The sequence below is a fragment of the Magnolia sinica genome, chromosome 17 (assembly GCF_029962835.1).
Source record: "Magnolia sinica isolate HGM2019 chromosome 17, MsV1, whole genome shotgun sequence".
Taxonomy (NCBI): Eukaryota; Viridiplantae; Streptophyta; class Magnoliopsida; order Magnoliales; family Magnoliaceae; genus Magnolia; species Magnolia sinica.
The window spans coordinates 48,813,577-48,829,525 of record NC_080589.1 but is presented as its reverse complement, the minus strand read 5'-3'; the positions used below and the strand labels follow the sequence as shown (position 1 = coordinate 48,829,525).

Below are 15,949 nucleotides of genomic sequence, written 5' to 3'. Positions count from 1 at the left end.
TCGTGGGCCCTAAATCCATGGGTTATGGGGCCACCCACCTTGAGTATGCCCCTGCATCCCACAAGCCACCCCACTCAAGCCCGGTGGAAAAATGCCTCCGCATTAATCACCCCTGGTGAGGAGTCTCGAACATGAGACCTCCCGCTCTGATACCAATTTGACGCAGGACAATTAACCACTTGCTCTAAAAGCTCGAACTGATAGAGCATGGAAAATTAATCCCTTTAGCTCATAGCCCAGGCCCCAAATCCATGGGTTAGGTCTTCGATCGAACCCTCCTCGTGGGCCCGAAAGCCATGGGTTTTATCCTCTCGTGGTCCCCAAATCCATCGGTTCCGCCCTACACGAGCCACCCGCCTCATATGGGTTATGCGGGCCACCTACCCCGAGTGTGCCCCTGCATCTCACAGGCTACCCCACTTAAGCCTGGTGTGAAAATGCCCCCGCATTACTCTTTGGGAAGCAAACGGGAAATGTTGGATCCAGTCAAGGGAAATTAAGAACTTGTCCAACAGAGACATGGCTAGAGGGGATCTACCATTAGACTGTAAATTTAACACTGCCCATTGGCAGATCCAACAAATCGTGTTTACTTTTTCACTTAGAAAATCCTCTCGCTGAGGATGTAACTCCATTCCCATTCAATCTTTCTTGTATAAACCTCACAACATTAAAATCACCTCTTAGACACTAGGGGAGAGGCCGTCTCTTTCTCATAGCAGATAACTCTTCCCAAAAAGATAAACGGAAAGACGGTCTAGATGGGCCATAGGCTTGGGAAAAAACCTAGTGGAATCTAGGGAACCCGAAGCAATATTCAGAAAAAAGATCCACCCAACTATCTTCCTTAGACCAATAGATGGTATACCAGATAACCGGGATGCCCCTTGTTGAGTCGATCGCATCCAAAGCAATCCAATCCTTACCTTTTATATTCCTCATAGAGTTTACAATACCTCCGTTGATCGAATGGAGCTTAGATTCTTGCAACGCAATTAGTCTGGCTTTGGATCTAGAGTAGATGTTGTTAACTTGAGACCACTTATGAGGGCAACCCAAACCTCTCACGTTCCAAGATAGAATCTTCATTAGGAACCATTACTTACCCCTTTGCCCTTCCTTTCGTGCCTAAGAATCGCCTATAAAAGACCCTTCGAGTTCACTCCCAATCTTAGCAGCTCTCTGTTATTTGGGATAGAATGTGGGAACCCAAGCATCGATACCGCCTCCACTGAGACCCAAAGGCCTCCTTTTGTAACTAACTTAAATAAAGCAATATAATCTTTATCGCGGTTTTCGAATACCACCCCAAAAGTTTGCCCACATGACAAAAAGCATCCCTGACCCATTTCGCGCTCGGGGGGAGCAGCCTTGGATCAATCCACTGGAACTCCTATCCTTTTGAATGCCTACTCCAGCTGGGGGGCTCAGACTGAAAGGTTTAAGAGGGAGGGCCACAATGGTCAGAGGACCAACTTAACTAGAGAGGAGGGAAACAGAGATAAGAACCTGATCCAATAGAGAAGGGACCGCGGTGGAGGGAGGGGTATGGAAACTTTCTAAGGGGCAAAGACCTGGAGGCTACTTCAACCGGAGGAACTTCCACAACCGGATTCAACATAATCCCTCGCCTTCGTTATCTCGAGTTCAATGTCCAAAAAGGAGATATCGGTTCTCCTTGAACTTGAGATAATGAAGGCGAGGGAGCAAGAAGGCTCGGGGGATATGCCCACCTTGGGACACGTGTTCTTCAAGGGGGACACTTGTCAATATTCTAGCATTGGCCGATGCCGATGGTGTGAGGAAAGGCACAAGGGACTCACATAAGTGCCACGACTGGAAATGAGGACCGCGGGACAGAGAACCTTGTGCTATTGGGTTCATGGCTGCCGTCGTCTCTGCAAGCCGAGACGGACCATCTTCTCTCTAGCTGACTAAGCCTAGATCATTGCAGTGGCTAAACTGATCTCCCTTGACTTCATGCACCATCGGAATTTGGAACAAAAGATCTTCGATGACTACACGAAGTTTGGCATCTTCGCCGATCTCTTTCTTCGGAGATTTTCCCACTGTTCCATAGCTTGATCTATGAGAATGACTTCCCCAAAAGATGAACCTAAAGAAACGAAAAATTCTTCAAACCATAACTCCAAAGGAACACCCAACGAGGTTTGGGCGAGTGGCCATAACCATGGGTTTGCTTGCTCCCTATAGGCGTGGGTTTGACTCCTCTCCTCGGCATTACCCGAGACATGTCATTGTGGGTGATGTGTGTATCTATAGGGAATAGTCTCACCTTAAAAGGGCAAGGTCACCTTGTGCCTTAAAAAAAAACTCCAAATGAACATCCAAAAATAAGAGCTGGGCATCTTTATACCCTAAAGAAGACCACTCTACCCACTTACAGATAGCCTCCATCAGATCCACTCGATTAATGTTGCCTATAAAGACGATTTTATCAATGTTCAAAAAGGAGCAGAGAGATATCCAAAATGCAGAAGGGTTAAGATGATGAAGAAGCACACCCTCTGGGCCTAAGGAATAGTAAAATTGGAACCAATGGAATGATCTAAAATGGAAAAATCTAATCGCAAGGTTACAACCAGGCTCCATTGAAGAGTTTCCCTTGCTTTGGACATGGCAGAAGGAGGAACATTGATTGTTGGAGACCCTCCATCCTTCGGAGTTCAAGAGATGGGATCAGTATGAACTGGGGTTGGAAATGGTGGAGAAGCGGTTGCTAGGGGAGGAGGAGGAGTTGGAGGGGCAGGGCTTCCTAGAGGAGGGCGTGGGGATGCTTCCTCTTGGAGGGCTTCTTTATACAAGGACGAGGGCTTTGCAGGGATTGAGGTATCCTCCACCATCTCCGCCACATTAGAGGAAGGATGGAACTGAAAATGTACCTTTGATGGTGGCTGGTCATGGTTATGTGATGGGCATTCTCTGGGCGCTCTTGATTCACCTGCTCTAGATCAAAATGGGCGTTATTGACCCTAATCTCCTTCCCACAGAATTTGTGGCCTTGCAAACCTTTCATAGTTGTTATAAGCTCATCGTCTGAGTTCATTATGATAAAAGTGAAACCTCTAATGGCGGATGAACCTCTCTCCCTTGGGATAGCCACTTCTCTGACCTGTCTGAACTTCTCGAAAACTCTGTTGAAGTGAATTTCCATCCACTCTTTAGGAAAATGATCAACGTGTAAAGTGGGGAGTTCTCTGAGAGCGTCGAAGGCATTCAAAAGGGGTTTCAATTTTTGACCTTCCTTCGAATGGACCATAGAGACCCATCCTCTCTCTTCTTCGGGAAGATCAAAGTCAGATACCACTTCCCCAATAGTGGCTTTGGACACTGCCATTTCTTTCCCTTTTCAGGATGCTACAGAGAAAGATCTCCCTTTCGAAGAGCCAACACCTCTTCTACGTTGAGCCGAGTATTCAGGGATGAAATCTCCATTGAAACCTAAGTCTCGAGACGAGGAAGCTAGACTATTCCTGTCTTAGGAGTGCTGTGAACTCTTAGGGCAATCGCGAGAATTTGCCTCATCTACTGATCTTTGAGAAACCTTCGATAGGGCCTTACTTCTAGAAACATGAGATTTGACAACACTCGTAGGCCTTCCTTCTCTTATCCTTACCATCGATCGACCTCCGTGTGGCGCTTCCTTTTGAAGATCCATGCGACCGCCCTTTGGCTTGTGAGTTTCCTCTGGCGGGTCCGACATGGCTTCTCGAGTGTAATTCACCCCCACCCCCCACCCCCCCCACCCCCCAATCTCTTCCTGTTGAATTTCAAATTGCCATCCGCTTCACCTCCTCGATCATTTTGGAAGAGATTTCTCAAAGCAATTGACTATTTGACCTTCTCTAGTATTATCATTATGGATCATCCATTTACATAGTTGCATTGATCAAATGGTTGGTATCATCTATTCAAAGTGATTTGAAAGGTATGGGCCATTAAGGGCCCCACACAGTAGATGATCCATACAATGATTGGACCGTTTCTAGTATAATCAATATGGATAATCCATTTTCATAGCCATTGATTGGACCTCCATGTTCTTTTTTTTAGACCCATACTGTGGGTCAGGTGGTGGCAATGGGTTGTGATTGGGCTGTGTCAAGGTCAGTGCAAGCCCGAACCATTTACTAAATGGCCCAAGAATTCTTGACCAAACCCGACCAGTGACCCATATTGATCAATTCTTGCCCAAACCCTCTCACCTGACCTGGCCTGACCCACTTAAAAATTCCGACTCGACCCATTTAATTGTAAATCAGTCAGGTTCGACTGACCTGAGCCAACCCACCTTGACCCAACTCAAGTTTGAGAATGGAATATGACACTTTAAGGCTATGCACAACCCAGCCCAAACAATGGATATGTACATACATAAAAAGTCTATACTTTTCTTCTTTATTTTGTTTCGGATTTTTGGTCAGGTCATCTGGCACAACCCATTCATAATCTGTATGGGTGAGTCGTGTTTGGTAAAATTCAACCCAAGGTTGACCCATTTACTTAAATGGGTAAATATTTCTAGTCTGAGCCCGACCCACTACTTATTTGGGTTGGCCTGTTCCTGCCTCAAAAGTGGGTCGGGTCAGTTGAACTGCGGGCCAACCGGACCAATTGCTAAGTGGGTCTCATGCATGTTGGTGGGGTACATTTACTTTTGGTGCGGTGCGGTACATACAATGGACAGTGCTATGTTTACTAACGATGTGCCAGGTCAAAGATTTGGTTGGAATAGTTTTCTACACTTGTTGTAGCATAAAAAAACATGGAAAAATGAATTTCATAGGAAAAATACACGAACTGAAACAACCACGGTAAAACACTTGCATGGTAAAAACTATTATGTGCAAATGGATGCACAGGAAGATACTTGCATGTGCAAGTGCTGTTTAGACAAACAGCCCCAAAAGAGTCCTTTGGCTTCCAGTATGGTTGTAGACAGCATGAGGAACAAGCATGCATCTTTGGTGACTGAGAAAGAACACCTTATTCACGTAGCTTTTACTTCTCTTCCTGGTTATGATGTATCCATGCATTGAAAAACATATTTGCTATAAATGATGCAGACTAAGCTGAAAGTACTTCGAATTTGATACCAGGCAATGATCATAAAAAACTCTATTTGAGATTTACTCTATTTGAGATTAGTCTTGGTCATGGTTGACCTGACAATCCACATGGAAACCCTAGAGACCCTAAACTGCTGGGTGTAGGCAATGATGATGATGAGTAACTAATTAGTCTATTCTTTGGATTTATAAATTTCCTACCCTTGTGAAAGTCACAGTTTTGCCAAGCTTAGGAACTAATATAAACATTTCAAGTATTTTTCTAAGGCATATTTTCCAATGAAAGTTTATCTGGAATTCTTTGGTGATTGTGTAGCTTGAAGCTAATGGAGGGACCTGCACCACATACTCAGCTTGATGCCGATTTAGCTGCTGGAATGGGGATGCCTGATAACGGTCCTAAGCTCATGTCCACTTGAGTGACTCCGGTATTCCTTCTTGAAGGTATAGTTCCTCTTCTTCTTTTAAATGTCAGGTGACTATAGCTAGGGAATGTTGTGGTTGAGGATATTTGAATTTAAAATAAATAGAAACCGAGATTCATCATCTTGTTCCATTTTTGTTTCTTGTAAGCAGTAGGCGAATAGATTTTGTATGACAATTTAGCATGTAAGTGTGGTGAAAGCTCCAAGCTTTTGACATTTCTCAGTTGTGCTATATTCTTCAAAATTATGCTCTAAACATGAAAATGAACTGCAGACGTAAAGGTCAATTTGTCAAGGGGGCCATTTCAGGATCAAGGATTTGGTCTCATGGATTCTCTGAATCCTTGGAAAGCCCAAATCCATTGATTGGATGTGTTCTGGATTTGGTCTAAAAAATATTCCTTCGAAGTACTTGTCATTTTCCAAATCCACAAAAGCTTGGTTTTGCCAAATCCATTACATGCCATCACATGCACCAGTGTGGCGTCACCACCATGCATGCCAGTGTGAGAGATCTGAACTATTTGTTAGGTGGGCCACTCGGTTAATCTTCCATGCCCCAAAAGACACGGTGGTCCAGTCATCAACTGTTCACCATGTATTTTGGATTTGGACAATTGGTTGCTGTTGCCTCTGTAACTGTCCATTTGCTAACATGCACCAGGATGGCATTTGGGAGTTCCAGACTGTCCGGCCAGCCAGTGTATCTGCCATGGCCTGGGATAGGCTGGTTCAGTTACAAGGCGGTCACACTTGAAGGTTGGATATGGACAATTGGTCTCTCCAATGATCCATTTGCTACCATTGGCGGTGGCATGTTTGAGATCTGGATATATTTATCAGGTGAGCCACCCAATGAATCTGATATGGACTAAAAGACAGGCTGGTCCTGTGTCATACGCATACTCATGTGTGTAGGTTGGGATGTGAACAGTTGGTCCCTCTCCAGCTGCTCATTTTCTTCATATACGAATGTCCACAATTACAGGATTGACCTAATCTTGAAGTCAATCAAGGTGACTGGTAGCCCATCTGATGAATGGACCATATGTCAGAAACAAGTTACAATATGGATGGCATTAATGGCTTCGATCAATTTACTGCATGATATTAATAATTGCTGTGGTAAATATCCCCTGGGGAAGTTATTGGCAAACATTTTTGTAACTTGTTTTCAGAGCAGTAGATTTCGGGTTTATCAAATACTGTGTAGGGAAATCTATATAAATCTCAAGTTCATGTACTCACGCAATCAATATTCTCATTTCCTCGATCCCAAACAGGTCCTGAGAGAAGAAAAGGGTACCAAGTCCGAATTGTATGGATGCTGGCTTCCTGAGGATGATCAGGGACTGCAAGTTTTGGTCTTTTTTTTTTTCCCCTCTGGTTTATTTGAAGTTTATTTCAAGTATAGAGTTCTGCCTTCATTACTTGTTAATCTTAGAAGCCTTGGTAGGGAAGAGCTAGTATTTTATTGTCAATAGAACAGTGCACAGGATAAGGTCCTATTTAGATGGCGGAATCCAAGGTAACTGCATAAAGGAAATTGGTTTCTGCAGATGTGATGTTTTGCACAGATTGCAATAATAAAGTAACATGTGGAAAACCAGTTTCCTTGCACTTTTTTTTTTTTTTCATTTTCAATAGAGATTGTTTTTGTTTTTCTCAAAAAAAGCTGATAATCCTTGCTTCCACACTTTCTGAGAGACATTTCACTTTTAATCATTGATTCAACGTTTTTTTTCCTTAAAAATCATAGATTATATAACAAAGAAACTTTATAAGATTCGTTTCCCCTAAATTAGGGATTTACTTATTGTGAGATATTACATTGTTTGAGGAACCCTAAATGCTATTTAGAGTAAAGGATCATCAACAAGGGTGTTCCACAGTGTTTGTAGGTAATTTCAGCTTGGATCCCCGAGTGATGGAAGCACGGTCAGCTGACCCCTGATAGACGCCATGTCTTGAGGAGTCCAACTTTATATATATATATATATATATATATATATATATATATTCCTCTCTCTGAAGCATGTTCGGCATGCTATAGTTATGAAGTTGACGTAATCTAAAGGCGCAATACAGCTATACCTATTATGATAATGGCTCGCTTAGCAAAGCCATATTCTTGTCATGGCTTTCTTCAAATGTGACATTTCCTTTTTTAAATCTATTTTTTGGATTCCACCATTCGAAATTATCACCAAGTGAAAAAAAAAAAAAAGAATAAGAACAAAATTTTCCTTTAACAACATGTTTCAGCTCGTTGACAAACAAAGTAAAGTGTGGATTTATTGGCATAGGAAATTTAGATTTACAACTGTAAAAGAGGGAAAAGGAGAGTTTTTTTTTTTTTAAATTTTATTTCTCCTCAAAATTCTTTATTTTTAATATTTTGTTCCCAAAGAAATAATCAACAAAAACAAATCAAACAACTAAAAGATATTTGAAAGATAACTCGAGAGATACATATCAAATGGTGCTCATCATCAGAAACACAAAAGACTAGTATGGTGCTTTGCATGTGCACACAGAACTGTGTACTCTAATATTTTCCCTCAAGCTGGAATATGCACATCAAGCATTCTTTAGCTTGACAATAAGTGTGGGAGCTGCATGAGTGGCGGATGCACGTTCAGTTTCTGCCGAAGGATTTACCGCAGATGGATTTAATGACACTTTGGGTCGCTAGGATTTGAATAGTAGGCTCTTTTAATGGCTGAGACACTTCCAATAGTGGAAATTTGAATCGATTGCTCTTTTGGTGGCTTGGCAATGGCAAATGGGTGGTGGCACTCGTTTTAACTAGAAGCTCGAGAAATCTGAATAAGAGGAGTCTTCTAACGATTTTAACACTTGTGTGGTTACAAGGAGCAGAGCAAGTGGACGAAATGGTTTCTACAAGGTGGTCAAATGAGTTATCAGAACCTAAAGAAAAGCAATGGACTACTAGATCGTGATGCTGCAATTGTGAGATTTATGCCTTTGCCTTAGAGAGAGATGCTGGAACATTGTGAATTGGTGTAGTAGGTAAAGAACAAACGGCACAAAGATGGATGGACACGATCGGGTGATTAATGCTAGTGTTTTTCTCAAGTGAAGTGAGGTGAGAGAGAGAGGTAACCATTTAACCAAGGGTTGGGATTGTCTACTCAAATTTGATTTTGAAGAAATGACCAATCCAGTGAGACCCACTTTCTGGGCAGTTTGGATCTAATGCACATGCAACACGTGCCATATGGAAGCCTCCAACCGATTGCTGTGTGATATTAAATCGGATCACGTCTCATGGTCTGGTGGGTGTCTGTCTTGTCTATTCCAGGTCCAGTTACTGAACAGCAGGGCCTACTGGGTAGGCTTCTGAGCTCGGACTCGACTCAGTAGTGACCCCTCCAGTATGGAGCTCAGTACTGGTCGAAGTTCTGTGGGCGCCTCCATTATGTATGTGTTTTATCCATGCCGTTTATCCATTTTTCTGGATCATTTGAGGGCATGAGCCCAAAAATGAGGCAGATCCAAACCTCAAGTGGATCATACCACAGATTGAACGCCCACCATTGAAAACTTATTCGCCTTAATATAAAAGTCATGGACATGCTGCATGTTAAGGTACATGCCTGGAATTTATTCACCTGCATGTGCTACTCGATTTATTTGTGTGGGGACCACTGTTGACGCAGGGGAGAACGTGATGAGGTCTCATCATCTTCCTCACGGATAAAGGCTTGAATCCACACGGCTCTCTTGAATTCATAAGAGAGATTTCTTGAATCCACGGGAGAAATAAATTAATTTCTAAAATTTCTTACTGGTTAATTGATAAAAAAAGGATTTTAGCATCCTTAAATAGCTCTAAACAAACTCTAAAACATAATCAAAGAATTCTGATCAAATAAAGAAACAAATTATGAAAAAATACGCAAATTCTCACGTTTGTCTATCTATCATTGACTAGTCGAGTCGATTGGTTGAAATGGCTCAAAAAAGTCCAGAGGATAAAATTAGAAATTTTGTGAATTTTGACTTGTCGATCGGTCAAAATAGGGCCTTCGATATGTCGAAATAGACAAAAATTGTTTGGCAACAATTTTGGAATTTTTGGTAGAAGTTTGAACCAATTAAAATATGCTGAATGTTGTCGATCCTTCTTAGCTTATTTTCTTCGTTCCATCATAGCCATGAATAAATCTGCAACCTATTCTACATCAGTTCCCTCCACTTTAAAAGAACTCGTCCTCAAGTTATCTTCCGATGTCGGTTCATGATATTCATATAGATCTTTTACGTTGAACATGCGCAAGATCTCCATGTCTTCAAGAAGATCAACAACATAAGCATTGTCATTGATCTTACAAAGGATAGGTACTGGTCCAATCTTCTTGTTCTTCAGCTTATTGTACGTCCCGGTCGGAAATTTTTCTTTGCGCAGATGAACCATCACATTCTTGCCCATGGCTCGAACAACTTCGGACGCTGATGTTCTCATGCTCGGGACCTTGGGCAAATGAACTAAATCAAGAGTATGTTAGGGTGCTCATTCGTACGCAACTTCAAACGGAGACTTTTCGGTGGATTGGTTCAACATGTTATTGAACGCAAATTTCACCTGGGCTAAGGCCTCATCCCACTGCTTTGGTTTATCTCTAGAAATGCATCGAATAAGGTTTTCAAGCTATTTCAACTAGAAACAAGTGTTGGGGATTGGAATATTCATATTCAATAATAACAAAGGAAAATCGAAGAGCAAACATCACCACTATATTTCATTAATCCGAATTCTTATTAAATCTTTCGTATTTCCCTTGATTCTAAAACAAAGTACATTTAATCAACGTAATGAAAGGTAATTAAATATTAATTTTAGTAGCATCTCGGCTTGTATAACGTCCGTTGCAATGACAGAAGAGTTGTGTGGGTCCAAAACCCTTGCTTCACACCGATATATGCAAAATATGTGCATAAGAGATTGAATCGCGGAATAATTTGAAGCATAATCGTCGAGCACATATGTATCAGGGGCTCCTGTTGTGCGGCCGCGCAAGCAATCACTGTTACGCGGTCGTGTAACATGCTTGTGCTCTGTTCCTTGCATCTCCTTCCTCCTCTTTTCTTCTCCCGTGCTGCACCGCGGGATAGTTGAGTGATGCAACTCTGAATTCTCATCTCTCTGAAGCTCCTCACTTGTGAATGAATCAAATGAGAGGGGGATGGGGTATTTATAGGCTTCCACGCATGTGAATTGACAAAATTGTACAACAGAGTACAGTTGCGTGGTTGTGCAACATACCCCTGTTGTGCAGTCGTGCAACAAGTGTTCTTATCCACCCTAGGCAATTTGTCCCCAAACCAATATTTTGGAAGAATTACTGCCCTTCGCGAGGTCGTAACTTTATGGGCCATTGCGTATTCGCACAACTTGTCCTTGTTGCGTGATCGCACAACAGGGCCTATTTAACACTTTGTTGATATTTTTTTTGGTCCAACACAAGCGTGCAGTTCACCACTTCAATTTGCCTATCTGTCTGCGGGTGATCTGTACTACTGAACTAATATGGGTGTTAAATCGCTTCCACAAAATTATTTAAAAGTGACTGAGGAGCTTCGTGTACGATCGGATGTGATGTATTTAGGAACACCATTTAGCTGCACAACCTCTTAAAAGAACATGTTCACAACATGCATAGCATTGAGAGTCTTCTTGCACAGAATAAAGTGCTATCTTTAAAAATCTGTCCACCACCATGAACACTGAACCCACGATACACTAGGTCTGCGGTAGACCAAGCACAAAATTCATAGATAAGTCCTCTGAAGGACCATCAGGTAATGTATAAGTCAGTACTATGAGATTGCACCTTGGAAGACTGACATATGTGGCATCGCTGTACTAATTTTCCCACATCATGCTTCAATTGTGGCCTATAGTATCATTCCTCCACAAGAGCTATAGTCTTATCTTGCCCTAGGTGACCGCTAAGGCCACCCCCATCTAGCTCTTGGATAATGTGGTCTCACAAGGAACCCTGTGGGATGCATAATTGATTAACGTTGAAGAGAAATCCATCTTGAATATGGAGGTTGCTGGGCTGACCTTCTCTACATCTAATCCACATGTCTTTGAAGTCATCATTTTCTGAGTACAACTCTCTGAGCTAGTCAAACTTGACAACCTCATTACTCATAATGATCAATAATGATGCACGTCGACTAAGTATATCATACACCCTATTCTATTGCCCGGCTTTATGTTTCAGTACGAATTTAATTCTTGCAAGAATGAAATCCACCTAGCATGTATATGATTTACGTTAGCTTGACTATTTATAAATTTAAGAGCTTGATTGTCTGTGTAAAGAATGAACTCCCGCTGAATCAAGTAATGCCTTTAATGTCGCAATGCTTGGACCAATGTATACAATTTAAGCTCATATGTCAATCACTATTTGTAGGTATTACTGAATGTCTCATTGTAGAAGGCTACTGGCCTACATTCTTGTGACAAAACTCTCCCAATTCTGACATATGAAGCAACACATTCAAGCTTAATTAGTTTGTCGAAGCCGAGAAGTACGAGAACTGAGGTTATGGATAATTTATGTTCAAATTCAGCAAAGCTTCTATCAGCTTTGCCGGTCCGCTAAAATGGTTACTTTTTCATACAATCTGTAATCGGTGCCACAATGGTGTAGAAATTCTCCACGAACTGACGATAGAATGTCGCTAATCCGTGAAAACCCCGTACTTCATGGATGTTGGTTGAAACTCAATTCCTTGATGGATTTTACCTTCTCTTCATTCGCCTGAATGGCCGTTGATGTCACTACAAAGCCTAAAAATAAGAGGCTCTCGATTAGGAAGCTGCACTTCTTTTGGTTGAGGTACAACTTATTTTCGGCTAGCACCTGTAACAGTTGCTTGAGATGCTCAATATAGTCTACTTCATTATAACTGCATATAAGTTTATCGTCAAAGTAGATTATCACGAACCACCCAATAAATGGTTTCAAAGCTTGGTTCATTAACCTTATGAATGTATTGGGTGTATTTGAAAGAATGAAGGGCATTGCCAACTATTCATATAGTCCCTCCTTAATCTTAAAAGTTGTCTTCCACTCATTGCCCCATCGTATTCAGATATGTTGTTAATCACTTCTTAAGTCCAATTTAGAAAACAATTTTGCACCCTCAAGCACGTCCAACATATATCTATTTGTGGTATGAGAACCTGTACTTTATGGTAATCTTGTTGATTGCCCGACCGTCGACACATATATGCTAACTCTCATCTTTCTTAGGAGTTAATAGGGCCAGAACGACGCATGGACTTATGCTTTCTTGAACTAGACCCTTACAGATCAATTTCTCTACTTGTCCCTGTAGAATCTTGCTCTCCTTTGAGCTTATCTGATAATAAAGGCAATTAGGCAAACTAGCTCTTGGGACAAGGTCAATGTGGTGTTGGATATCTCGCATATGGGGCAACCCATTAGGAAGATCATTGGGCTAAATTTCTTTAAATTCATGCAACAAGGGTTTTAAATTCTCAGGGATATTCATGGGTCCTACATCTTCCCCCTTCACTGCTAATGTGTCACTTCTCCTGTCTCATTGGACTCCTCCATAAAGTCTCGTATGGTTAGGAGAGAATGCCCCTCCACTTTAAAAGCTTCGGTTTGTTCGGGCCCATAGGGGTGAGTATAGTTTTTCGGTCATCTTTGACGAAAATATATACATTATCGCATCCTCTATGAGTGGTATCATGATCTAATTGCCACGGCCAACCGAGTTACATATGACAAGCTTTCATATCAACTACATCACATAATACTTTGTCCTTATATATTTACTAATTGAGAAAGAAATTACGCACTGTTCAATTACCTTCATCTCACTAACCTTCTTAATCCATCTGATTGTATATGATAGCAGCCTGTAACCCTTGCACGACTTGCCGATCCTCTCGCTGCGCCACTTTAAAAGCCACTGCTGTTAAAGGATAATTTCTTAAAGCACCGTCCATAGGATTGTTGCTTGACCCGTCGTTAGAAATTATTCATCTGAGGAAAAACCTCTCTTTGATACCAACTGATGAAGGGAAGAACGTGATGAGGTTGATCACCGTCTTCCTCGATCGATAAACGCCTTGAATATATAAGGCTCTCTTGAATTCACAAGAGAGATTTCTTGAATCTACGAGAGAAATAAACTAATTTGTAAAAATTCTTATTGATTGATTAATCAAAAAATGAGTTTAACATTCTTAAATAACCCTAAACAAACCCTAAAACGTAATCAAAGAATCTTAATCGAATAAGGAAAAAAATTCTGAAAAAATGCACAAATTCCTGCTTCTATCAACCTATTGTCGACCGGTTGAAATGGCTCAAAAACGTTCAGAGACTAAAACTAAAAATTCTGTAAATTTTGATTGATCGACCAGATCTATCGACCTGTCGAAACAGGCAGAAATTTTGCAGAAATTTTTTAGCAACAATTCTATAATTTATGGCGGAAGTTCGACCTGTCGACCCGATCAAACCATGCTGAATGTTGTCGGTCCTTCTTGGCTTCTTTTCTTTGGTCCATCATAGTCATGAACAAATCCGTGGCTCGTTCTACATCAACTATGTTGTGTGTATGCCATTCAACCGATGCATCAAGTGATTCCTACAATGATGAGATGTCCTAAAAATCAGGTGCAGATAATAATTACATGGGCCACACCATATAAAACAATGGGCATCCCAACCAAAAACTTCCAAATTCACATGGTGGCCACATGTTGGCTAAACTTCAAAATTCATGTGGTGGCCACATGTTGGCTTGATCGGCTTTATTTTTGAACTGCTCCACTTTCCACTTTGGTGGTGGAGTGACCCTTTTGTACACAGCTACAGTGGCCCCATAAGCAGGGTTGTAGTATAAGCTTATTCTACAGATGTCGATGAATACGTGACACTTCTCCATATGACTTCCAATTTATATTTAATCTACGTGTGGGTTGCAAGATGTGATCTTGTCCATTAGTTGGGTGCTCGGATGCAGATGTTATGACTGAAAATCGTACTATACTTTTTTAGACCCGACCTAAACCTAACCTATGAAATAGATGGGTGGGTCACCCTGACCTATGAAATTGATGGTTGGTTTGGATCCTTTTATATTTGGATCCAATCATTTAAATAAATGGGTCCCTCTTATTTTATTTAAATCTGACTTGGATTTTTAAAAGTTAGGCACGAGGCAGAACAAGACCTGATTATTAAATAGGTACCCATTTTCTTCGGGAGTGGATTAGGTGAGATTACGGGCTCACCCAAGATGGCACGGGGCCCACACCTTGATGTATGCATTCAGTATCCACGCCGTCTATCTGTTTTTCCATATCATTTTAGAACACCATGCAAAAAACGAAGCAGATCTAATTATCAGGTGGACCATACCATAGGAAATAGTGGTGATTGAGCATTAATGGACCACAAAAGTTTTGGATCAAGCTGATATTTTCTTTTTTACCTTCATACATGATTATTTGATCTTATCAACAGATTGGATGGCAAATAAACACTGCAGAAACAATATGGTGCATACTGAGAAGTTTTTAATGGTAGGGCATTCATTCACCACTGTTTCTAACGGTATAGTCCACCTGATAATCGTATGGGCTTCATTTTTTGGATATTGTCCTAAAATGATATGTAAAAGCAGATAGACGGCGTGGATACTGAATAGATACATCGAAATGTGGGCCCCACAGTAAGGGACGCACCGCCTTGGGTGAGGCCAGGTTTTCACTCAATCCGCTCCCCTTTTCTTTAGACCTGACCCATTTACACTCCTAGATGTGACCCATCTAAAGTGGGCCCCACTAATTGGATGTCCCATTTACAGTTTCTATTGCTGGAGTCGTCACAATCTGCCAGATCATCAAAGTTTTTCTCCTGTCAGAGTCTTCCAGAGCATCAAAGTCTCTTTTGTTTTGTAGATTGAGATATATCATAGATGAAGCAGTAGTTCACTGGTGGACAACATCCGTTCCCACCTTTCAAAAAGAGCCAGAGAGGGAGAAAGAAATTGCATTAGAGGGGGCCCACATCTTTGCACGACCTATATGAGTTTCCAGGCTTCTAATTTCAACAAGGGGGTCCATTGTTCGGTAAGCTGGATTGGCGTCAGGACTATAGTATTTCTCTACTTGCTCACAATTCTCACATGGACTAGAAGATCCCAGCATTGATGGCTCAGTTTTATGTGGACTTGGGGCCTGTTTGGATACCACCAAATAAGTTACTTTTTCTAATTACAGTAGTAGATAAGTAAGTTTGGTTTATAATAAATCATAAGTAACCTTTTTATTTAAACTTACTTAATCACTTAGTTTTAAAAGTAGAAATCAAGATAAGCTTTTTTTTTTTCTTTTTTTGTTAGCTT

At 41.3% G+C, this 15,949-nt stretch overlaps 1 protein-coding gene across 3 annotated transcripts in view; it reads left to right on the top strand.

Moving 5' to 3' along the window:
- The window catches only part of LOC131230300 (uncharacterized), a 40,117-nt gene extending 27,819 nt beyond the window's left edge, over nucleotides 1–12,298 (top strand). The window contains exons 4-5 of one of the 3 annotated variants that reach the window (XM_058226156.1): nucleotides 5,407–5,534; nucleotides 11,968–12,298. In XM_058226156.1, coding sequence (XP_058082139.1) covers nucleotides 5,407–5,509 — 103 coding nt within the window. In that variant the 3' untranslated portion in view covers nucleotides 5,510–5,534; nucleotides 11,968–12,298. Of the gene's footprint in view, nucleotides 1–5,406; nucleotides 5,732–6,798; nucleotides 7,028–11,967 lie in introns of those variants that run through there. The other 2 variants (XM_058226155.1, XM_058226154.1) reach the window with 2 other exon arrangements.
- Nucleotides 12,299–15,949: the final 3,651 nt, after the last annotated feature.